This window comes from Schistocerca gregaria, chromosome 4 (assembly GCF_023897955.1).
Source record: "Schistocerca gregaria isolate iqSchGreg1 chromosome 4, iqSchGreg1.2, whole genome shotgun sequence".
Taxonomy (NCBI): domain Eukaryota; kingdom Metazoa; phylum Arthropoda; class Insecta; order Orthoptera; family Acrididae; genus Schistocerca; species Schistocerca gregaria.
Window position 1 is genome coordinate 447,596,682 of NC_064923.1, and position 24,905 is coordinate 447,621,586.

The following is a 24,905-nucleotide window of genomic DNA, read 5'->3' on the forward strand; positions in this document are numbered from 1 at the left end:
AGAGAAGATCCAACGGAGAGCAGCGTGTGCTTCGTTACAGGATCATTTAGTAACTGTGAAAGCGTTACGGAGATGATAGATAAACTCCAGTGGAAGACTCTGCAGGAGAGACGCTCAGTAGCCCGGTACGGGCTTTTGTTAAAGTTTCGAGAACATACCTTCACCGAAGAGTCAAGCAGTATATTGCTCCCTCCTACGTATATCTCGCGAAGAGACCATGAGGATAAAATCAGAGAGATTAGAGCCCACACAGAAGCATACCGACAATCCTTCTTTCCACGTACAATACGAGACTGGAATAGAAGGGAGAACTGATAGAGGTACTCAGGGTACCCTCCGCCACACACCGTCAGGTGGCTTGCGGAGTATGGATGTAGATGTAGATGCGTGAGGTGTGCCTGTGCGTGCGCGTGTGTGTGTGTGTGTGTGTGTGTGTGTGTGTGTGTGTGTGTGTCCTATTACTGATGAAGGCTGTGGCCGAAAACTTTAAGTAAGTGTCTTTTTAATTATGCCTATCTGCAACTTGACCTGTCTTCTTTACAATAAGCAGCAATCTGTATTTTCTGACATTGTACAGAGCTTCAGATGGAACATTAGGGAATGACTGACGAGAACAGGGTATAGGAATACAGTGGAATAAGAATCGGTAACTTTGAGAGATGAAATACTGAAGGCAGCACAGAGGATCAAGAATGTAAAAAAAGGTGAGGATTAGTAGAAATCATTGGACAATACGAAAGATACAGAATTTAACTGGTGGAAGGAGATGATAAAAAAAGCAGTAAATAAAGCGGGAGCAAGGGAATACAAACAGCTACAAAATGAGATTGACAGGAAGTGTAAAGGGCTACATACAAACAGCTAGAGTACAAATGTGAAGATTTCGAAACATAAATCACTAGGGGAAAGATAGACGCCACCTACAGGAAAATTAAAGAGGCCTTTGGAGAAATGAGAGCTACCTGTATGTATTTCAAGAGCTCAGTAGGAAAACCAGTCCTAAACAAAGAAGGTAAAAACAGGAAGGCGGAAGGAGTATACAGAGGGTATACAAAAGGGAGATGTACTAAAGGGCAATAATATGGAAATGGAAGAGGATGTAGATGGAGATCAGATGTGAGATACGATACTGTGCGAAGAATCTGACAGGGCACTGGAAAAGCTAAGTCGAAACGTGGCCCTGGGTGTAGACAAAGTTCCGTTTGGACTATTGAGAGCCTTTGGAGAGCCAGCCATGACAAAACTCTTCAAGATATATAAGACGGGCAATATGCCCTCAGATTTCAATAAGAATATAATAATTCCAATTCCAAAGAAAGCAGGTGCAGGCATATGTCAAAATGACCAAACTATTGGTTTCAAAACACTAACATGAATTCTAAACAAAAGGACAGAAAAACTGGTACTATGTTTACAGCATTTGTAGAGAAAGCTTTTGACTATGTTGACTGGAATATTCTCTTTCAAATTCTAAAGGTGGCAGGTGTAAAATACAGGGAGCAAAAGGCAATTTACAATTTGTACAGAAACCAGATAGCTGTTATAAGAGTCGAGGGGCATGAAAGGAAAGCAGTGTTCGAGAACAGAATGAGACAGGGTTGTAGCCTGTCCCTGATGTTATGCAATCTGTGTCTTGAGCAAGCAGGGGAAAAAAAAGGAAAAAAAAATTGAAGTAGGAACTAAAATCCAGGAAGAAGAAATAAAAACTATGAGGTTTGCCGATGACATTGTAATTCTCTCAGAGACAGCAAAGGCCTTGAACACCAGCTGAGCAGAATTGACAGGAATTGTGAAAGGATGAGATAAGATGAACATCAACAAAAGCAAAACAAGGATAATGGAATGCAGTTGAATCAAATCAGGTGATGCTGAGGGAATTAGATTAGGAAATGAGACACTTAAAGTAGTAGATGAGTTTTGCTGTTTGGGGCAGCAAAATAACTGATGGTGGCTGAAGTAGAGAGGACGTAAAATGTGAATTAGTAGTGGTAAGAAAGCTGTTTAAGAAGGAGAGAAATTTGTCAAAAATCAGGTATAGTTTAAAGTGTCAGGAAGACCTTTTTAAAAGAATTTGTACAGAGTGTAGCCACATATGGAAGTGAAACATGGATGATAAAACAGTTTCGACAAGAAGAGAATAGAAGCTTTTGAAATTTGGTGCTACAGAATAATACTGAAGATTAGATGGGTATATCATGTAACTAATGAGGAGGTACTGAATGAACCGAGGGAAAAGAAATTTATGGGGCAACCTGACTAGAAGAAGGAATCACTTGGTAGGACATTGTGAGATTATCAATTTAGTACTGGAGGGAAGTGTGTGTGTGTGTGTGGGGGGGGGGGGGGGGGGGGAATCATAGAGGGAGACCAACATATGAATACAGGAAGCAGAGTGAGAAGGATGCAGGTTGCAGTAGTTACTCGGAGATGGAGAGGCTTGCACACGATAGAGTAACATGGAGAACTGCATCAAACCAGGCTTCAAACTGACGACCACAACAACTACAGAAACAATATTTGCTCTTTAACTTACACAAATCTAATTAAGCTAAAAACTTCAGTTCCTGGACTGCACAGGCCATGAATCTGTGGTGGAATTCGAGAATACCGTCTCACCGAGATATGAAGAACTTTCTTCCCTTGCTGTGCCCAGTGAACTGCAAACTGAAACAAAAATATATATAGTTACTACTCTCATATTTTAAAGAGATGCAAGCTACTTTTGTAATCCAATTTCAGCTCCACAAAAAACTAAAAGTAGTTACGAACGACAAACTGAAAGTCTGTTTATGAAAAGTTTCTGTCAAGGATTTGAAGGGGGAAAAAAAAGACAACGCACACACACGCCCAATTTAACATAGTAACAGCCAATTATTCAAGTATTTCACAAGTCTGACAAGATGTGAGAAATAAATGTTTATCACAACCCTAATTTGGCCAAAATAGTGTCAGCAAACTGTGGAAGTGAATAATGGATGAAGATTAAAACTATGTGAAGTTCATATTTTATAGGTAGTGTACTGCTTCTCAATCATGTTCTTACTTTATAAGCAATACAAAACATTGACATATGGTTGGTGAAACAATTGTCAGAAAATTTACTTACAGTGTTAACAGCTTTCAGTTTCCTACACTTCCATGGTGGCATGTATCTTTGAAGCGGAGGTCACTAATTTAAAACTACTCAACCACAAAATTTTTACTAGCAAGACTGAAAAATATGCAAAGAAGTCAAGTCATACAAATACTGTTGAGTAAGCAATTATGGGAAATATCCACAGTTGGGTAGCTGCCTGGACGTGTAATGTCCCTTTGTAAATTATATTTTCTTATATCAAATACACTGGGTCTTCTGAATAGAGCAGATGGGAATTCTCCCTGCAACACAGCCTTCATTCCCATAATCACACACCTTATATCCCGCAAGTGCACCTGCATAGTATGTGTGCATGCTCCCACAGGCAGCACTAACATCTCCCCCCCCCCCACCTCTGCCTGCTGTTACTCCCCTCCCCACACTACGCCTCTTCTTCACCCACCCTAACAAAGATCACTCCACACAGCAGATGCAGTTGCAATCAACTCTTAGCACTTCGAGATGACAGTGGACTTTGTGTGTGTGTGTGTGTGTGTGTGTGTGTGTGTGTGTGTGTGTGTGTGTGTGTGTGTGTGTGAGAGAGAGAGAGGTCTGATGTATGATAGAAGAATAATATCTAATTGTAATTTTCATTGTGTCTTGTCTGCCACACTACGTGACGAGCAGCAATCTATTCTTTCCATTTCGTTGTTATTACATTCTATGTCTTCCACTGACAGAAGTGATAGATAAAGGAACAGCTAATGAATTGTTCCAGTCACACATGGAAAATACAGCGAAAAGATAGATACAGATCAAACTTCAGATAGTGCTGAAATTTTTGTGAAACAATGGAAACACTATGTAGGAATATCAACAATGTAGGAAAAGATAGATAGCTACTTACTATAAAGAAGACACACTAAGTTGTAGACAAGCACTGTTGTTATGAATCACAGTGGCTAACCGGCAGAAGGCCAGCCCCAAATATCTGACTTCTCAATCTACAAGCTCTGCCAGAGTGATCTCATCCCAGAAATCCACTAAACTTCAATCCCTGCTTAAGGCCTTTCGCCCTTCCCAGAACCTGTCTCCTGAATCCTTTTCACTCCTCAGCCCTATGACACCCTGAACATCCACATTCTCCATGCTCCCCAAAATCCACAAACACGACAATAACCCAATTGAAAGAATTTCGGCTCTCACTGAACAACACTTCCAACCAATTGCCCGTCCCCCAGACTCTCATGTCAAAAATACCAATCACTTCCTTCATCAACAATCCACCATCCCCTCTCCTTTACCTCCTGGATACCTACTTGTCACTGTTGACATCACCTCCCTATACACCAACATCGCACCTTCTTAGATGTTGACCTATGACCTCTCTGATGGCTTCATCCACTACTCTGTTCACACTAAACCCTCCAACCACCAATAGTACCTACACTTCGACAGTTGTCATCCCTTTCACACCAAAAAAACCCTCTCTTATAGCCTGGCCACCTGGGGATGGCCATCTGTATTGACAAGAACTCCGTTGCTCAGTACACTAAAGGTCTCACTGACAGGCATTATACCCAGACCTAGTTCACAAAGAGATCTCCTGTGCCATTTCCCTTCACACTTCCAACTCTTCCACCACTCTACAGAACCAGCCACAAAGGAGTGTCCCCTTTTCACCCAGTACTACCCCAGAATGGAACAACTGAACCACATACTTTGACAGTGCTCTGATTGCCTATCACCATGCCCTGAAATGAGGGGCATCCTACCCATGATACTTCCCACCCCTCCTAAAGTAGTGTTCTGTCGACCAACAGCATAGCCCATCCCCATGCCACTCCCAATCTCAACCCCCATCAGGGGGTGAGCCACCTGTGAAAGCAGCCATGTCATCTGCCAGCTCTGCTGCAATCATTGCACAGCCTTTTATTTTAGTATGACTACCTACCAGCTGTCCAGCAGGATGTGGCCACTAGCAAAGTAGACCACCCTGAGGCACAACATCCAGCTCAACATAACATACTTGATTTCAATGGCTGCTTCACTGCCTGAGACAGATGGAACCTTCCCTCCACCACCAGCTTTTCTGAACTGCACACTCTCTGCTCCTGTACTTATACTGGCCTCAACCTCTGGAAACACACTGTACCTACATCCTCCACCCAACAGATTCAACCCCCTCTATCATCTCCTCTGCTTTTTTGTCTCCCACTTCTGCCATACACACACCTTTCTTTCCCTGCTCCTCTCCTTTTTCCCCCACCTCCCTGCCCCACACTCTCCTTATGCTGCACCTATTTGCATTCTAGTCCCTGCACATTCCACCAGAGGGTGTTGGTCTCACTCCCCACCCACACACTATTATCCTTCCCCCCCTCCGCCGCCGACTGCCCCTTGCATCCTGCCTGATAGTTGCATTCCCATCCAAGATTCTGGAGTTGTCAATCGCGTGCGTGCGTGTGTGTGTGTGTGTGTGTGTGTGTGTGTGTGTGTGTGTGTGTGTGTGTGTGTGTGTGTGTGTGTGTGTTCTTTACAGTAACTAGCATATCAATCTCTCTCTTCCTACATAGTTGAACTTGTAATGAATCAATTATCAGACCAATGCAGTTCCTAGTATATATATAAGTAATTTTCTAGGTAACATATGTCAAGGAAGAAAAATTCTCTTTGCTTTTAACAGCAACATTACACCCACTGATGAAAAACCAGAACTTTCGCTTGAAAAGACAAATAGAACACTGGTTCGTGTTTACAACAGGTCAGCATGTAGGCTAATAAATTAACATTGTACATGAAGAAAAAGTAACACAAACTTCAGCTTAAATAGGGGAAACAGTTCTGTCACATTCATTCATTTATTTAATGATCCTTTTTTTTATTATATTTATTCCAGCTATGGGCCACAATATTTTACACCAGGTAATTAACTTACTTCTATGATGACCACCTTCAGACTGAGTATGATTAGTTTTGCAACCACATCGAGCCAACATGAGTAAATAATATGCTAAACAAACTTGGTCGTTTTTATACACCAATATAGATACGTCTAGTGCACGCTATACTAACAAATATGTTGAGTCAATATATCTTTGAAGTGGTAAGATGCTGTTAAGTGTCAACATGTCTGTTAGAGTGGCCTATCTGTTACCTACTTCTCTACATATACAAATGACAAAGGTTGTTAGGTTAATAACATTGACTTTATCATATTTTCATATGCTGACTCCTCGTGATCAGAAAATTGCTTGTATTTAATCTGAAGGTAGTCTCACACAATGAAATTAGGCCTAATTCTGTGGTGTAAAATATTATCATCTGTAATTGGAATAAATACATAATAAAACATTTTCTGGATAATGGTGGATTTTCGTTGTGACTATGTCAACTCATCAACGATTCGTCATGTTCTGTAGACCCCATCAAAGAGCTGAACCTACAGGGATGTGCAACAAGTCAAGGCATACATTTAAAAAGGACAAGGAAATTGCAGAAACTTAACTGGAATATTTAATCAAAAATAAAATATAAGTATACTGTCTAGTGAGATTCGTATATTTGCCAGATAAATTTCGTCATGTAAATTTGAATGAAAGCTGCTACTTTGAAAAAATTCTGTTGTTTCCCCAGTTACACTAAGTAACTGCTGTTTATCTGCTGCTAGCAGGTTAATATTTCCTTGATGTTTCAAAATAAAACCAGAAGACTATTTACAAAATATACGTTTTTGTACAATAATTGAAACAGGTTACTTAATTTTAGGAAGTTCTGTACTATACAAGCCACATATACAGAAATAATAATTAGCTAAGGCTAAAAAATAAATATAATTCAGGTAAAAGGAAATTCATTATCAATTACTGTGTGAGAAATTAATTTCAAGCTGTTAAATTTTCAATATTTTGGATGACAAAATCCACACAATGTGAATTATTTCATGGATTAATTTTCTTCAAAGAAAACTTCTGCCTATACCTGCATACACTGAGTCTCAATTACAGTACATTACTACACGTTAAACAAATGAAAAATTTATAAACTGTGTCGCAAATAAAAACTTTTAAAGTTGAGTATTGATTGGCAACTGATATGGAATAAACACATAAAGATGCTTGCAATTAAAAAGTCATCAGCATGTTCTTCTTTAGGGTCCAATAGTGAGGCAGTGCCTTGTCGTGGCGTACTATTCCTGCATACATTCTACTACTCTTAGATATGACAATGCTTTCTGGTGACCAACTGCACAACACAAAATAATTTTCATTTTCCAGGAAAGGCCATAAGAACAGTAATTCAAAACTAGTGGTGAAGTTCAGGAAATCCTTAAAAACACAACTGGGTATCATTGCTGTGTCAAGTGTGTTCATCTAGCAGTCAGTTATACACACTATGATGAAATACCAATGAATAAGCCACAAATAGCTATGACAGATGATCAGAGAACAAGAGCTCATTTGGATCTACATTTACCAAGCTAATTTGGTAAGACACTGTAAGATCATACTCGTGTCCAGTCGTCCTAATTTTGCTTTTCCAATGTCACGATCGTTCCTTCACCACGGGCACGACCAAGTACCTATCCTCTCTTCCTTAATCGCTTGCGTATTTATTTATGTCAATATACATGATGGGAATTTTTCTTGCAGTAAGCCGAAATACAGTGAAGCACTGAAAAGTAAATAAATTACTACATTGCACTACAAAATAAACGCTGTCCGTCTTCGCGCACAAACAGGTCAACTGACACACAGCATCTTATTTTACGTGAAAAGAGAAGAGCATGTCGTGGAAGTTTCCTTCTATATGTAATTGGAGACTTAAATAACCTGATATAAAATTTGTAAACCGAACCTGATAAAGAAAAATGGAATGATTTACATCAAGTGACCCAAGCAACAGTAATGTATCAATGTCTTTGGGTTTCATTGGCTTTTCCACAACATTCTTCAATCCCTCATTTTACCACTTGTCCATTTCAATCTCACAATCTCCCGCCATAATCACAGATTACATATATATTGCGTAATTGCGATTTACGAGTATCTTCGACCTTCTATGGTCGAAATTCACTACCCCATTTTCAGTGCGGCATGGGAAAACAGTTGAAAATTTATTCCCTCGTTCTATTATTTCCAACAAGTGATTTTGTAGTATAATCAATAATTAGTATCATTCGTCCATTACACCACTGATGGATCACCCAAGACAAACAAGCTGCAAGTAACAGCACTTTCTGAATAAGTGATTTATTCCACTCTGAAATTAGTCTGTGGTATTTAGGGAAACAGCCGCAGTATTCTCATGCTGTTATGGATAAAATATTACTATTTAACGGTTTATAAACAAAGAGATGTAGTCTCCGTGTTTTGTTTAAGTATGGGGATAGTGTTGGTAGTACTACATGTGGACGAGTGTGTGGTTCACAGATGTTATACATATACAGATAATTTACAGTATCTTTGTTCAGATATATTTATGTCTCACATCAAAACAAAAACAAATTGTGTATCGTGATTCCGCTGTAAGTTGTTGGAGGGTGGATGTTGATATGTGTGGCTTTATTCTAAGCCGCTTTGGATTACTATTCGCGGACTGGCAAAATATTAAATAAAAAGTCCGAATTGTGTCTGCAGTGTTCGGATACGCCCAAATAAAACATATTACTGAAGAAGTGCCCCTTCTTTAGAGACCCCTAATAAATCAATTTCCCATATTGCAGATGACTATTTTGATTTGTGACTAAAAATAAATAGAGCGTTGAAATGATGAATGAAATATGGCTTTCCTTTATTCTTCAATATTGTGAAGTAATGTGGTATCTTCCGTCACGAAGTACTGGCTTCTGTATTCTAGTGAATGCCAGCAAGTTTGTGGCAACAACTCGGTGACTTCCATATTATGAAATTATCTGGTGTTAACCGTACACTCTATCAAACAACTCAATGACAGTAATGCGACAGTCTTCAAAGGAATAAAAGTTAACGTTGCAGTTGAGCGGCAAACGCTGCAACCTTCGTAGCTATATAACAAAGCCATGTAGCAGTAAATATACTTAACTAATCATCATCGGATTCTCATGCCTACCCGTTTTGCTGTGTTTTGCCCCAGTATACTGTTTTGTTGCAGGAACCTGGCCTCATGCAACTATGAAGGGTGTAGAGATATGTAAGTTGTCTCCTGGAAAGGCAGATAACACATTAAAATTTATATAAATAGTTTAAAATGTCCAAGATGTGATGTGCTAAATAGTTATGCACATATTCCTCGTTTGTTGTTTTTTTTATTGAGTACCAGCCTTTAGACTGACGATCAGTCAGGTGAGATTTTTCCCAGTGTACCATAGCTCATAAATCATTTGTCCTAACAACGTAATTATTATGTGCTGTTGTTTACAAAATTAGAATATGCAGTTATAATTATTATTCATAAAACTAGATAAATTTGTATTTTGTACACAGGAAGCTTTAACTCAAAATCATTTTTTTTGCAGGAGTTGTATGTCAACGATGCCACGTCGTAAAATACCTCAAACGTTGTATAAACTGTGCTTGGAGGAAGCAGAATTGTTAATAGCAAATTCTTGTCAGAATATTCATGACAGATATGGAAATTATGATGACGAATTTTGCAGAATTGCTGCCCAGGAGCTGCAGAGTTACTTACTGCTAAACATTCCTGGCATTTTACTGGATGACATATGCGACCGCAGAAGGTTTTCAGCGCACAGCCGACAGAATTATGATCCACGAATAAGTCTCTCCATATACATACACAAAAATATGAGGAAATTCTTCATAAGTGAGACGTCTGATGAGAAAAAAATTGGAACGGGTGACTCATTCTGGGTAACACAGTTAAGCAAACTACAGAACATTGTGGTCCTGGACATGCATTTAGCGTGTACAGATGAGATATTAGAAGTTGTGGGCAGAACTTGCTTGAAATTGGAACAAATCAATATTGTGTCAAGGTTGGAACCAGACAAAGGGAAAATAAATTCTTATCCATTTAATGCATTGAAACTAAAATTCTTTGTGTCAGATGATGGTTTACATCATTTGAAAAACTGTAAACTTCTGAAATACATCACTATGAACAAGATAATCCGTAGTCATGTTGGTGGCAAAATGATGACACCTGCTGGTATAAGAGGCCTCGTGAAGTCTCTTCCTCAGTTGCAATCCATTTCGTACAATTACATGGGTATTGTTCTTGGTGAAGAAATGGATGACATTGACTATCTACCTCTTACCTGTATCAGTGACTACATTGCTGATGTTAAACACACTCAAGCTATTGCAAGGTTGTGTCTTAACTTGCATCATTTGTGCTTGGGGGTGCAAAGTGACATTATTGCTCCTGAGATTCTAAATACTTTAACAAACAGTAGTCTTCAATTAGTTGTGCTTGAATTAGACCAGTTCCCATTTTGTGATGAGATGGTTCAATTCTTGATAGAAAAAGGAAAAACTCTACATAGCCTAAGGTTGCGATCAGGAAATATTTTACACCCTAAGCATGTACGCATAATTGGAGAGACTTGCCCAAATTTAAAAAGCCTTTCACTCAGAGAGAAAGATACATGGAAATATTTAGGCAGAGTGTGTGAGATGCCAAGCAGTTTTACACCATGCAGTCAAGTGCTTTTCAGTAATTTAGAATGTCTTAAAATTGAAGGTACTGACTGGATACTGAAAGACATCATTCCTCTACTTCTGATTAATGCCAAACACATAGAAAAGCTGTCCATCTTTAAGAGAAACCATTTTGATCCAATAGAGCCTATTCTTTTCCATGTTCTAAAATATAATCCTCTTCATCACCTGAAAAAATTTTATTTACTGTTAGGCTGTGATATAAAAATGTGTACAGTTGTGTATCTTGCTAAGAACTGCTTAAGCATAAGAGAATTAGCGTTTTCAAAATATGGCACTGATGGATCTGCAGAACTGAAAGAACTGAATGAAGACATCAAAAGATTAAATTTAGATCTAAAAGTTTGTCCATTTAAACTAGAGTGATTTGTACAGGTGTAGTGTTAACTTTCATGCTGTTTTTAACATTCTTATTGGGAAAAAAAACATTGTTTTTTCAACAAAAAATCTCTACATTATACCTACATGATACATAAAAGTTCTACTACTATTGATACAAAGAAGTTTCTTATTGCTACCTCACATACACTAATATAATTTTGTTTCGAGAAAATGTCATTGTAATGTCAAAACTAAACCATTTGCTCAACACATTTTTGTTGGAAATTTACAACCGTTCATGGTTTAGCCAATTTAAAGCACCATTCTTATTACAATGGCTTTGATGGTGTACCATTTGTTGATCATCTACGGTATGTCTGGATATTTCGTCTGAGTGCATATTCAACTCAGACATGCAATTAAAAGAGAAGTACATTTCCCCTGCCCGGGAGACTGGAGTTATGTTTCTGGGAGAAATTAATCATGTATAGTACCTAAAAGCCCTGAGCTACAATTACTGTGACAGAACCGTATTAAATCACGTTTCCACTGTAATTACGTATACAACTGTCGGCTGAAATAATAGTTTGATGTTACAGCCATTTTTGATGTAATGGTATCTTTGTTCAATTTTTTGCCGGTGTTCATTTATTGTGAATCAGTCATATTGTAAAATTATAAAAAACTGACTCAAAATGTTAAGGTACCAGTATGCATAACAGAATGACAGCGAAAACAGATATTGTTAAATCAGGATATTTTCACCTCTTGTTACATGGAGGCCATTTTTAAATCCATCTGAATATTAAGATGTCCATTTGAAAATTTGGATTTCTTAGAAGGATCTGTAAAGTGCCACAAAATACTAATAACATAATGAAGAGGTAGTGATAGATTTTGTGATTAGCTTGTATTTGATTAACATTAACTGCCATACCTTTAGTTTTCTCTCATTATGCTGTATTTTCCTTTTGATGAAGTGGTGTTTTTTTCCTGGTTTATTCTCACAATTGTAACAATAGTATCCTAATTTATGTAAATACTTCAGTGTTAAAGAAGACACTCACCAAGAAGCGGAAGTGTTGAGTTGTCTATAGGCACACACACACAAAAGGTGGAAAACTTGCTAGCTTTCAGAGTTATCCTTTCTTGGTGAGTGGTCTCCTTTTATCCTAAAGTATTTAAATTGTACAAGAAATTTCCTACAACATTTGTATCTTCATTTTTCTTTCATTTTTTCCATTCCATGCACCCATTCCATTCCAAAGTGTGTTCTCCCAAGGTCATTTCTTTTTGTGATTGATGTTTTCTACATTCCTGAGATTATTGTATTATTATTATTATTATTATTATTATTATTATATTTTGATGCATGTAATTGAAGATTTATGGGTGCTATTCTAATCAAGGAACACATTATGGTGTAATTTACCACAGAGGGAACTATATTTCATACTGTTGTACAGTAACTTATAAACGAAAAAGTAGTCATGCAAGCACAAATTATATTTAAACATGTTTGTTTCAACAAACTGTTGAAAGGTGTTGGCCGTTTATGTACCAACAATCTATTATAACATTTTGTTTTAATTAGTGAAACTAAGTGTTTTTAATAAAAAATTAAAGCTAGTCAGAAACATTAACAACTGATTAAAAAAAGAAATGTAGGTGCAGCTATATGATAACCTAATTCGCTGAAAGGACATAATTCTTAACCTCATTTGTAACCTTTTCTCTATTATATGCTCAGAACTAACTGAGAATTTTGATCAGTGATGACCCCACAGATCTCTCTTGCCAGACTTGTTGACTATCCATTGTGCGAATAGCACTGAATAGTACTAAAAGACTCACTAATTTAGTTGCTAACCAAATTCTACACGCAACTTCGCTGAGTGTTAAGAGATCCAAACTATTTCAGTAATTGTACCTTTGATACCTAAACTGTTGTAAAACCAGTCATCACTTCTAGTACCTCCTCCTCTCTTTCCTTTAAATTCTGTATTGATCCATTGTTTTAAATCACTCAATACTTATATCTGTGACATTTCAATATGGCATTCTTCCTTCGTTTTTCTTGTGAATTACTTGAGAAGTCACCATTTATATGATTATTTAGGCCCATTATGTTCTGGCATTCAGTTTTGGACAGTACAACCACTTTCAGGTGGAATAAGCAATAGTGCTTTCTTGATATTTACTGTATTGTATTTGGAGCATGCTGTCCCATCTTCTTCCAGATGTCTTCCTGTACATTTTCACTATCATTAGATGGTCTTCTTTCTCTCCTTATGTTTCTATTTTACTCATGTCAGAGGCTTTCAGGGGGTTTTGCTCTCTCCTCTTCCCCTTAATTTTCCTTTTTAGTAAAGCATTTCTTAATGCTTGATGAAAACCAAGAGTTAACGGAAATGAGACTGTGATTGTTGTATACCTTTCTTTGCATTTCAAATAGGAACTATGATGCTTGTTTGTTTAGGGTTAGTGTTAAATTATATTGTGTAGAACCTGCAGAAACAATTCATGGTAGAGTATGCCCTGAAACTGGACAAATGTGATAGATATGACTGTACTTTTGAAAAAAAGCATCTTTATTTGCTGCAGTAATTTCCTTGTGTGATTTATTCCAAGAGTTGTGGACAACTTTTTGCAATGAATTGCCATGGTATGTGTTAGGAAATTTTATTATGTGTAACTTTTTATGAGTTCTTGATTCACATAAGATAGACTAGGAGGAGGAGCACATTGTTTTGCAGACATTGTAAAGGAAAAAGGTTATGGCTGTTATCAGTCACATTAAGCGTACTTTGAAACAAAATGTTTTGAATGTTCGGGAAGGCAGAAGAGAATATAATTAGGATTTGTGTGTTTTAGAGTATGAAAAGGATCCATTTTTCTTGTAAAGAAAAAACTAGCATCTCACCCCCTCTTCTCCCTCCCTCCCTCCACTCTACCTATCTATCCATCCATCCTCCCACTCCCTCACCCACCCCCTCTTCCTCTCCCTCTTCCCTTCAGCTCCTCCAACCTGAGAGGATAGTACTGTGTGTGTGTGTGTGTGTGTGTGTGTGTGTGTGTGTGTGTGTGTGTGTGTGTGTGTAACTTATGTAATTGAAGTGTCTTTCAGAATGGATCATGTGGAACCTGTTCCTTCAAATTAACTTTTATATGATTGATGTGTTTGTCAGTTTGTTCTCCATATTTACTGCAATATGCTACCGTGTTACATATTTCTGGTAAAATACAGATGTAATAATTCCATACTCCGTGCAATAATTTATCAAATGTTGATGACAAGCAGTTTGATAGTTCTAATCAAGCTTCCTACACTGAAGAGATGGTTATCAATGACTGTTTATTTTATGCCAAGAAATTAAATCCTTTTGTTTTGTGCTACAATCACAGTTTTATGAAAATGTAATATCACATTCTTTTAAAATAAATTTGCTTAGTACACCTTTTAGTACTTACTGTGCATGCAAACAATCTACAATGATAGGTATCAAGTGTTAATTAAATTACTTGGATGGTGACAGAGATTTTTCAATTTGGAAACCACTTACTTCTGTTGAATTTCTTATCATAAATTTTGAAAATGTCTTACTGAACTTTTTCTTGTTGTGATCGAACTGTATTTATTCAATGAAGTTCTTACAGATATTCTCAATATTACCAGTAGAATAAATATTTGTTTTTCATCCTGTTAAGATTTCTCCAGGGTTAACATCTTAGACAGTGTCTCTTCATCTGTACATAGATTATAACTTCTTGTAGCTTTATGTCAGCTAAATATCTCTTGTAAAAATCAAAGGAGTATTCTTAATAAGGTAAAATTTATGTACCTGAACTTATGTAATTTAATATGTACGCACACTTAAACTTCAGATACCGATGTTTTAACACTACAAAATATTTTCATAATATGTAACATAAGATTATTTTATAATCATGTAACATAAGCTTATTTGCAGTGTGGTATTATCAGGAAGAATGTTATAGGTACAGCTGACTATGTGTTTTTTGTCCTGGAATTCATGTACATACAGTGAGTTCCTCTTTACCATATTTTGCAGGTGTTTTCCTACTCACATTTGCATCTATGCCATAGCTAACTGCAAGATGTTGAGATGGCATGAATCTGAGACATGTTTTTTTCTGTAGTGCACAGGCTGATTGCCATGATTCACAGACAGATGTGTTATCTTTTGTATAGGGAGTGCTTTTGCTGTCGTTCTTATACCTTCATTGTGAAATACTCCAAATTAATTTGAGCTACAGATTAAGGTAATCAAATTGTTATATATTATATTATGTAGGAGAAGGATGGGTCATTATGTACATAATAAGAAACCAGCTTTGAAGTAATGTACTCATTGCTTGCTGTATTATCTGTGGACAAAATATTCCATTACAAATGAAGATATTTGTTTTATTAGGATGTTGTACTGCATTAACGTTAGTTTCATTAGATATAAACCTCTGGCTACTGTCTGTTATGAATGAGGAACTGAAATTATCTCTTAATTTCTCCATGAACCCACTCTGATAGCCATCCTTGTCCAATGGAGCAAAGAGAATTTTTACTACAATGGCAACCAAAATTTACATGGAGCTTCTCTCACAGTTATGATCAATGGTTTTTTTCAAAGACCTATGACCCCTTGTTCAACAGAATAGATTAATGTCTGTTACAGAGATGTATTGGGAATCAATTGCAGTGTAAAAAGTAAAACGCTTATTGGCATTTCAGAAATTGTTGTTTTCCACAGATTTCACCATGCCAATGACACATTTCAATAATCTAGATGTGATAAATAGTGTCACATGTGATTGATGCATTTCCATATTTATAGATAATCATGTTGATTGTAAGTTCATCAGAGATGGAGCACAGACCTAGGGTTAACAAAGACACAGAAATGAGCCGCATTGTTTCATAATGCACTCAGCCATTCACTTCATTAATTTAACAGTGTCTAAATCTGGATGAATGGAAGGGGATTTGAACCCAGTTCCTTCCGAATGTGTGTTCAGTGCCTTAAACATTGCTCCATGTTGCTGAGTCAGGCCTTCCCAAGTATGTCACTGGGGTTCCATGAAGGAAATATAGATAAAGGCACTTTCTTACTTTTTTTAAAAAACTCTTTTTAGAAAAAAAATATTTCCTATGCAACAGTAAAAAACCTCCCTGAGTCATTTCTCTTTTGGCAAAAAGGTAGATTTTGATTTGAATTCTTATGCACATGTGAGTAGGACTTGCAATTGAAAAAAAGTCTGTTTTATTTGGTAGCCTATTTAGTAAAACTATCAACAGTTCCTTAAGTCTTTCATACATGAAAAATTCAAGATCATTGTAAATATAGTTCTTGATATCCAGTTACTAGGTAACTGCCTATCTCTTAATGTTCAAATTTACACCTTTGTGATAATATATTAAAATGTAATGTGCTGCAAGCAATTTGAAGATCATTCTGCACTTTAAAATATTGATGTAACCAGTGGACTGTATATTTTGAGTATCAGTACCGTTTGGAATAAAAAGTTGTTCAAGAGGGCTACTCTTTACATAGCATTTCCTACAAGCATTATTATAATTATATGAAAGCTTATAATATCATACAAATAATTTTATAAAATACTAGTGCTGTGAAATCTTTCAGCACAAGTACTTGTATGATAGTCACAGTTAGTTAAGTAACAGATTCAGATGCTAAGTGCTGAAGCAAGGTTAGGATGACAACCAATAACCGGGTATGAATCAACATGGGCATTATACTGAAGCAGATATTTCATATCCATTTAGGATTCCAGTAGACTGGTTCTTGCCTGATCCCTCAAATAATAATATTATGTAACTGAATAAAAATATTGAACTCACGAAACAGAGGCTATACATTCATAGAACCGTGGAGGGCAAAAGTTTTCTATGCTTCTAATTTTTCAGCTGAACTAACATGACTGAGTTCATAACGTAGTTGCCACAAGAATGAAGAAAGAGATAACAGGGAAGGAGGAAAACATCACCGTTTATAATAGCCATAATTAATGTGATTGCTGCTATGACTTGCAGAAGATATATTTTCGGATAATCAATTAGATTGACGAGTCCACTTTTATGCACTGACCTTCACTGAGTTACATAGTGTCTCTTTCAATTGCTTTTGTTTATGGTCTTGGATCTGTCCGATGTTTAGATTCAACCAGGCCATGGGGTATTGTTGACAATTCACTCTTGTTTGTTCTTCTGTTCATTACCTGGTATCAAATACATCTGTTGATGTGTGTTTGTTTTCTGGACTTCTAAAAACGTTCCTTGAAATGGGGTTGTATACAGCATTACCTGCTAAAGTGGCATGTAACGTTTAGGGCAGAATATGAGACCACAAGTATTAATGACTTATCTGACTGAAGCAGCCAAACAATTCAGTTGTCATCAAGTACACAAATACTATAATGAAGAAGTGTGGGTATGTGGGTGATCCACAGTGTTCACTCAGTTTGTGATTTTCAAGAAAGACAGTGACAACTTTGCTCAGCTTGGCAGAAGTTACTACAATGACCGACACTATCTTGTCTGATGACATAGCAGTCTTTGTGGTTTGCATAGCCATGCAGAACACTTGCAAATGCATTTAGGCTGTGAAGTTGCAGTGCACACAGCATTTCCTCTACACCTTGTGTTGTGATGTACCTAAGAAGGGGGCCTACACATGTTGAGTCACAACTTGTGAGTGCTTGCCTGCATGAAAGAGAATGGGACCAAACAGTGTTGAAAGTGAGTGATAGGGAATGGCTGCTGCTCACTTGGCTTCCTAGCATACAATGTTGAAATGTTGTGTTGTAAGGCCAGTATAATTGTGTATGTTGATGGCTCAGTTCACTAGGCAAATGGCCCAAACTGAACCACACATGTAACAGTGAAGTATTAGCTGTGGGTACTATTATATCTGTTATTATTAAACAAGCCAGTGACCTCACTTTGTTGAGTGCTCCAGTTCCTGTCAGATCACAGAAGTTAAGCAATGTTGGCCATATACATCTACAGCTACATGAATACTCTGCAATTCACAATTAAGTGCCAGGCAGAGGGTTCATCGAACTGACTTAAGCTACTTCTCTACCATACCAGTCTTGAACAGTGTGCAGGAAAAACCAACACTTAAATCTTTCTGTGCAAACTCTGATTTATCTTATTTTCTTATGATGGTCATTTCTCCCAGTGTAGGTGGGCATAAACAAATTGTTTTCACACTCTGAGGAGAAAGTTGGTGATTGAAATTTCATGAGAAGGACCTGCTGTGGTGAAAGAGTCTTTGTTTTAATGACTGCCGCTCCAATTCATGTATTATACCCGTGGCACCCTTTCCCCTTGTTCATAATAATACCAACAAGATTCCCTTCTCTGAACTTTTTCAATGTCATCTGTCAGTCCTATCTGATGCGGATCTCACACTGCATTGTGATACTCCAGAATAGGGCAGACAAGTGTAGTGTGAGCAGTCTCTCTAGTAGACCTGTCACATATTCTAAGTGTTGTGCCAATAATCACAGTCTTTGGTTTGCCTTCCCCCACAACTGTATCTATGTGATTGTTCCAATTTATTTGCTACTATAATCCCTAAGTATTTGGTTGAGTTTACAGCCTTAGGTTTATGTGATTTATCATGAGACTAAAATTTAACAGATTATTTTTAGTGCTGACATGCATGACTTCACACTTTTTGTGATTTAGAGTCAACTGCCACTTTTTGCACCATAGACATACCTTCTCTAAATCAGTTTGCAATTTGTTTTCATTGCCTGATGACTTTACATGATAGTAAAGAACAGCTTCATCTGAAAACAGATCATTTATGTACATCAGGAACAACAGAGGACCTATAACACTTCCTTGGGGAAAGCCAGATATCCCTCTTGTTTTACTCAATGACTCTCCATAAATTATTATGAAATGTAACCTTTCTGACAGGAAGTCATGAATCCAGTCACACAACTGAGATGATATTCCATAGGTATGCAATTTAATTAGAAATCAGTTGTTAGAAACAATGTCAAAAATCTTTTGGAGATCTAAAAATATGGAGTCAGTTTGACATTTGCTGTCAATCGCACTCATTACTTACTTCATGAAAATTAAGAGCTAAATGTGGTTCACAAGAAAGATATTATCTGAATCTGTGTTCGCTACTGTCAATAAATCATTTTCTTCAAGGTGATTCATAATGTTTGAGCATAGTGTTGTTGTTGTTGTTGTTGTTGTTGTTGTTGTTGTCTTCAGTCCTGAGACTGGTTTGATGCAGCTCTCCATGCTACTCTATCCTGTGCAAGCTTCTTCATCTCCCAGTACCTACTGCAACCTACATCCTTCTGAATCTGCTTAGTGTATTTATCTCTTGGTCTCCCTCTACGATTTTTACCCTCCACGCTGCCCTCCAATGCTAAATTTGTGATCCCTTGATGTCTCAAAACATGTCCTACTAACCGATCCCTTCTTCTAGTCAAGTTGTGCCACAAATTTGTCTTCTCCCCAATCCTATTCAATACCTCCTCATTAGTTACGTGATCTATCCACCTTATCTTCAGCATTCTTCTGTAGCACCACATTTTGAAAGCTTCTATTCTCTTCTTGTCCAAACTAGTTATCGTCCATGTTTCACTTCCATACATGGCTACACTCCATGCAAATATTTTCAGAAACGACTTCCTGATATTTAAATCTAAACTCGATGTTACCAAATTTCTCTTCTTCAGAAACACTTTCCTTGCCATTGCCAGTCTTCATTTTATATCCTCTCTACTTTGACCACTTCAGTTACTTTGCTCACCACATAGCAAAACTCCTTTACTACTTTAAGTGTCTCATTTCCTAATCTAATTCCTTGAGCATCACCTGACTTAATTCAACTACATTCCATTATCCTTGTTTTGCTTTTGTTGATCTTCATCTTATATCCTCCTTTCAAGATGCCGTCCATTCCATTCAACTGCTCTTCCGAGTCCTTTGCTGTCTCTGACAGAATTACAAAGTCATTGGCGAACAACAATGTTTTTATTTCTTATCCATAGATTTTAATACCTAATCCGAATTTTTCTTTTGTTTCCTTCACTGCTTGCTCAATATACAGATTGAATAACATCGGGGAGAGGCTACAACCCTGTCTCACTCCTTTCCCAACCACTGCTTACCTTTCATGCCCCTCGACTCTAATAACTGCCATCTGGTTTCTGTAGAAATTGTAAATAGACTTTCGCTCCCTGTATTTTACCCCTGCCACTTTCAGAATTTGAAAGAGAGTATTCCAGACAACATTGTCAAAAGCTTTCTGTAAGTCTACAAATGCTAGAAATGTAGGTTTGCCTTTTCTTAATCTTTCTTCTAAGATAAGTCGTAAGGTCAGTATTGCCTCACGTGTTCCAACATTTCTACGGAATCCAAACTGATCCTCCCCGAGGTCCGCATCTACCAGTTTTCCCATTCAGCTGTAAAGAATTCGCGTTAGTATTTTGCAGCTGTGACTTATTAAACTGATAGTTCAGTAATTTTCACACCTGCTTTCTTTGGGATTGGAATTATTATACTCCTCTTGAAGTCAGGGTATTTTGCCTGTCTCATACATCTTGCTCACCAGCTGGTAGAGTTTTGTCATGACTGGCTCTCCCAAGGCCGTCAGTAGTTCTAATGGAATGTTGTCTACTCTGGGCGCCTTGTTTCGACTCAGGTCTTTCAGTGCTCTGTCAAACTCTTCACGCAGTATCTTATCTCCCATTTCGTCTTCATCTACATCCTCTTCCATTTCCATAATATTGTCCTCAAGCACATCGGCCTTGTATAAACCTTCTATATACTCCTTCCACCTTTCTGCCTTCCCTTCTTTGCTTAGAACTGGGTTGCCATCTGAGCTCTTGATATTCATACACGTGGTTCTCTTCTCTCCAAAGGTCTCTTTAACTTTCCTGTAGGCAGTATCTATCTTACCCCTACTGAGATAAGCTTCTACATCCTTACATTTGTCCTCTAGCCATCCCTGTTTAGCCATTTTGCACTTCCTGTCGATCTCATTTTTGAGACGTTTGTATTCCTTTTTGCCAGCTTCATTTACTGCATTTTTATATTTTCTCCTTTCATCAATTAAATTCAATATTTCTTCTGTTACCCAAGGATTTCTAGCAGCCCTCGTCTTTTACCTACTTTATCCTCTGCTGCCTTCACTACTTCATCCCTCAGAGCTACCCATTCTTCTTCTACTGTGTTTCTTTCCCCCATTCCTGTCAATTGTTCCCTTATGCTCTCCTTGAAACTCTGTACAACCTCTTGTTTAGTCAGTTTATCCAGGTCCCATCTCCTTAAATTCCCACCTTTTTGCAGTTTCTTCAGTTTTAATCTACAGTTCATAACCAATAGATTGTGGTCAGAGTCCACATCTGCCACAATCCATAATCACCTACTATGTTTCCTTCTCTCCCTTTTCCTACTAACGAATTCCAGTCACCCATGACTATTAAATTTTCATCTCCCTTCATTACCTGAATAATTTCTTTTATCTCATCATACATTTCATCAATTTCTTCATCATCTGCAGAGCTAGTTGGCATATAAACTTGTACTACTGTAGTAGGCATGGGCTTTGTGTCTATCTTGGCCACAATAATGCGTTCACTATGCTGTTTGTAGTAGCTTATCCGCTTCATTATTAAACCTACTCCTGCATTACCCTTATTTGATTTTGTATTTATAACCCTGTATTCACCTGACCAAAAGTCTTGTTCCTCCTGCCACCAATCTTCACTAATTCCCACTATATCTAACTTTAACCTATCCATTTTCCTTTTTAAATTTTCTAACCTACCTGCCCAATTAAGGGATCTGACATTCCAAGCTCTGATACATAGAACGCCAGTTTTCTTTCTCCTGATAACGACGTCCTCCTAAGTAGTCCCCGCCCGGAGATCCGAATGGGGGACTGTTTTACCTCCGGAATATTTTACCCAAGAGGACACCATCATTATTTAATCATACAGTAAAGCTGCATGTCCTCGGGAAAAATTATGCCTTGCTTTCAGCCGTTCGCAGTACCAGCACAGCAAGGTCGTTTTGGTTAATGTTGCAAGGCCAGATCAGTCAGTCATCCAGACTGTTGCCCCTGAAACTACTGAAAAGGCTGCTGCCCCTCTTCAGGAACCACATGTTTGTCTGGCCTCTCAACAGATACCCCTCCGTTGTGGTTGCACCTACGGTACGGCCATCTATATCGCTGAGGCACGCAAGCCTCCCCACCAATGGCAAGGTCATTGGTTCATGGGGGGGGGGGGGGGGGGGGGGAGCATAGTGTATGTTCCTCAATCCTATTGCAAACTGACATTAGTGATACGGGTTTGTAATTCAGCAGATTACTCCTATTTCCTTTCTTGGGTATTGGTATGACTTATGCAAGTTTCCAGTCATTGAGTATAGACCTTCCTACAAACAAGTGGTTGTGCAACATATGGAGCTACTGTATTAGCATACTGTGAAAGGAACATGACTGGTACATAATCTGGTCCAGAAGCCTTGCCTTTCTTAAGTGTTTTAAGCCGTTTCTCTACACCAAGGATATCTGCTTCCAAGTTGGCAGTTGTTCGTGATTCAGATTCTGGAGTATTTACTTCATTTTCTTTTGTGAAGGAATTTCGGAAAACAGTGATTAGTAACTTTAAATTGGTGGTGCTTTCATCAATAACGTCACCTTTATTATCACACAGTCAAGCTATTGATTGTCTTGTGACTGGTGTACTTTACATACAACCTAAATCTCTTAAAGTTTTCTGCCAGGTTTCAAGACAGAGTTTTGTTGTGGAAACTATTAAAAACATCTTGCATTGAAGTTCGCTATAAATTCTGAGCTTGTGCAAAACTTCACCAATCTTGGGGATTTTGTGTTCTTTTAAATTTGGCATGCTTTTTTCTTTTTGCTCGTGCAATAGTATTCTGACTTGTTTTGTGTGTCGTGGGGGATCAGTACCATCTCCTATTAATTTACGTCGTATATATCTCTCGATTTCCATCGATAACATTTCTTTGAATTTAAACCACATCTGGTCTATGATTACATGAACAGGTTAGAAGGAGTGGAGACTGTCTCTTAGGAAGGTGTCAAGCAAATTTTTACCTGCTTTTTTTAAATAGATGTATTTTGCATTTAGTTTTGGTGTGTTTGGATGTTATGGTATTCAGTCTAGCTACAACAACCATGTGGTCACTAATCCCTGTATCTTTCATCATACTCCTTATTTGGTTGGGATAATTTGTTGCTAAGAGATCAAGTTGATGGTTGGGGGGTCCTCTGCCTTTTTCCAAGCCATTGGCCCTCATACCTGCTGTTTTTGGTCCATCCCGGGTATTTTATTTCCCTGGAACTCTCCATATCTGTAGACCATTCTCCTATTTGCTGCCTGGGGAGGCACCCAATGGAGACCAACAGCCCCATAGTGGTGGGAGCATGAATACATGTGGAACAGGTTTTGTGATTGCTAAAGAACTGAAACTTGTGTTGATGTGCTTTGAAACAATCAATGAACAGATGTCCATGTTAAGATTAAGGGGAAAGTTTTTCAACATAGCAATGATAAATGTACGTGTATCCACACAGAAGGTAGATGAACAACAGAAGGCTAAGATTTATAGCAAGATAAAGCAGTTGTATGCTCCGGCTCCCAAACATGATGTTAAGATATTAGTAGGAGACTTGCATATCACCCAACTGTAGGAAGACCTAGCCTCCACGAAATATCAAATGACAAAGGATATACAGTTCTTCATTTTGCAATAAGCAAAAATATGACTGTCAGCAGTACATGTTCTCACATGAAAAGATAGACAAAGGAACATGGATGACACCAGACGGACGAACTAGAAATCAGATAGACCATATATTGATTGATTCAAGACACAGACTGGACATGATGGATGCTAGGAGCCAACATGGAGCTGACTGCAATTCAGACCATCACCTAGTGAGAATTAAGTAGATATCACTAATGAGTAAACAAAACGCTCACAAACAGAAGAGTTTTGGCATTAAGAAACTGAAGTTAGAAGAAGTATGGAGAACATATCCGATGAAAATAGAAGAGAGGTTAAGAACAGTAAAGACACATTAAATGAACATATTGAAATAATGTGGAAGTGATGTAAGACTCCAGTCCTACAGGCAGCTGAAGAGATTTTGGGACATGTATGTACTCAAAAGAAAGCAAATTGGTTTGATGGAGAGTGTATGAGAAGAAGTAATGAGCAAAACATACCACAAATGAAATTATTTCAGATAACAACTAGAGAAACCTGAATGAATGTAATGAGAAGTGCTGTGTTGCTAATAGAGTTTGCAGACAGAAGAAAAGACACTAGAAAATAAGAAATTGAACAGTTAGGAGAAGAGAAGCAAATATGTGAAATGAAAGGCTGATGAAGGAAAGGTTAAGTTTCAAACCAGAATAAATATGTGTAGGAGTAAAAAAGGGGATTTGATAGGGGAGAGCAATAAAATACTTGACAGATGGGCAGAATACTTCCAAGAGTTCCTGAACCCAGAAGTAGAAGGGCTAGAATGAGAAAAACTGGCGGAAATGACTTATTATCAATGAGAGGTCTTAACACAAGAACCCACACTGGAGGAAGACCTATTAAGACCTTAAAAAACAATAAGGCACATGGAGAATATTAGATCCAGATGGAACTTTTCAAATATGGTGCAGAAACACTGTGGAAAGCAATACATAAAGTAATACTGAGCATTTGGCAGGAGGAGAGCATGACATGGAGTGTAAACCGGCTGTAATGTCCCCCACATGTGAGAAAAGAGGTAAATTAA

At 37.7% G+C, this 24,905-nt stretch overlaps 2 protein-coding genes across 5 annotated transcripts in view; one reads left to right on the forward strand and one right to left on the reverse strand.

Annotated features, from left to right (window-relative positions):
• LOC126267501 (uncharacterized) overlaps nt 1–8,105 on the reverse strand; it is a 43,497-nt gene extending 35,392 nt beyond the window's left edge. The window contains exons 1-2 of one of the 2 annotated variants that reach the window (XM_049972796.1): nt 7,934–8,105; nt 2,534–2,664 (exon numbers count right to left, since the gene is read on the reverse strand). In XM_049972796.1, the coding sequence (XP_049828753.1) occupies nt 2,534–2,664; nt 7,934–8,008 (206 nt within the window). In that variant the 5' untranslated portion in view covers nt 8,009–8,105. Of the gene's footprint in view, nt 1–2,533; nt 2,665–7,552; nt 7,750–7,933 lie in introns of those variants that run through there. The other variant, XM_049972798.1, reaches the window with a different exon arrangement.
• A 369-nt stretch (nt 8,106–8,474) lies between these two features.
• On the forward strand, nt 8,475–16,630 carry LOC126267272 (uncharacterized). Of its 3 annotated transcripts, none has more exons than XM_049972340.1 (3): nt 8,493–8,603; nt 9,209–9,399; nt 9,573–16,630. In XM_049972340.1, exon 3 carries the CDS (start codon nt 9,580–9,582, stop codon nt 11,101–11,103), a length of 1,524 nt encoding a protein of 507 aa, XP_049828297.1. In that variant the 5' UTR covers nt 8,493–8,603; nt 9,209–9,399; nt 9,573–9,579; the 3' UTR covers nt 11,104–16,630. The 3 variants fall into 3 exon arrangements, with proteins under 3 accessions (XP_049828295.1, XP_049828297.1, XP_049828294.1); XM_049972337.1 differs by having other exon boundaries at nt 8,568–9,124; XM_049972338.1 differs by having other exon boundaries at nt 8,475–9,399.
• Nucleotides 16,631–24,905: the final 8,275 nt, after the last annotated feature.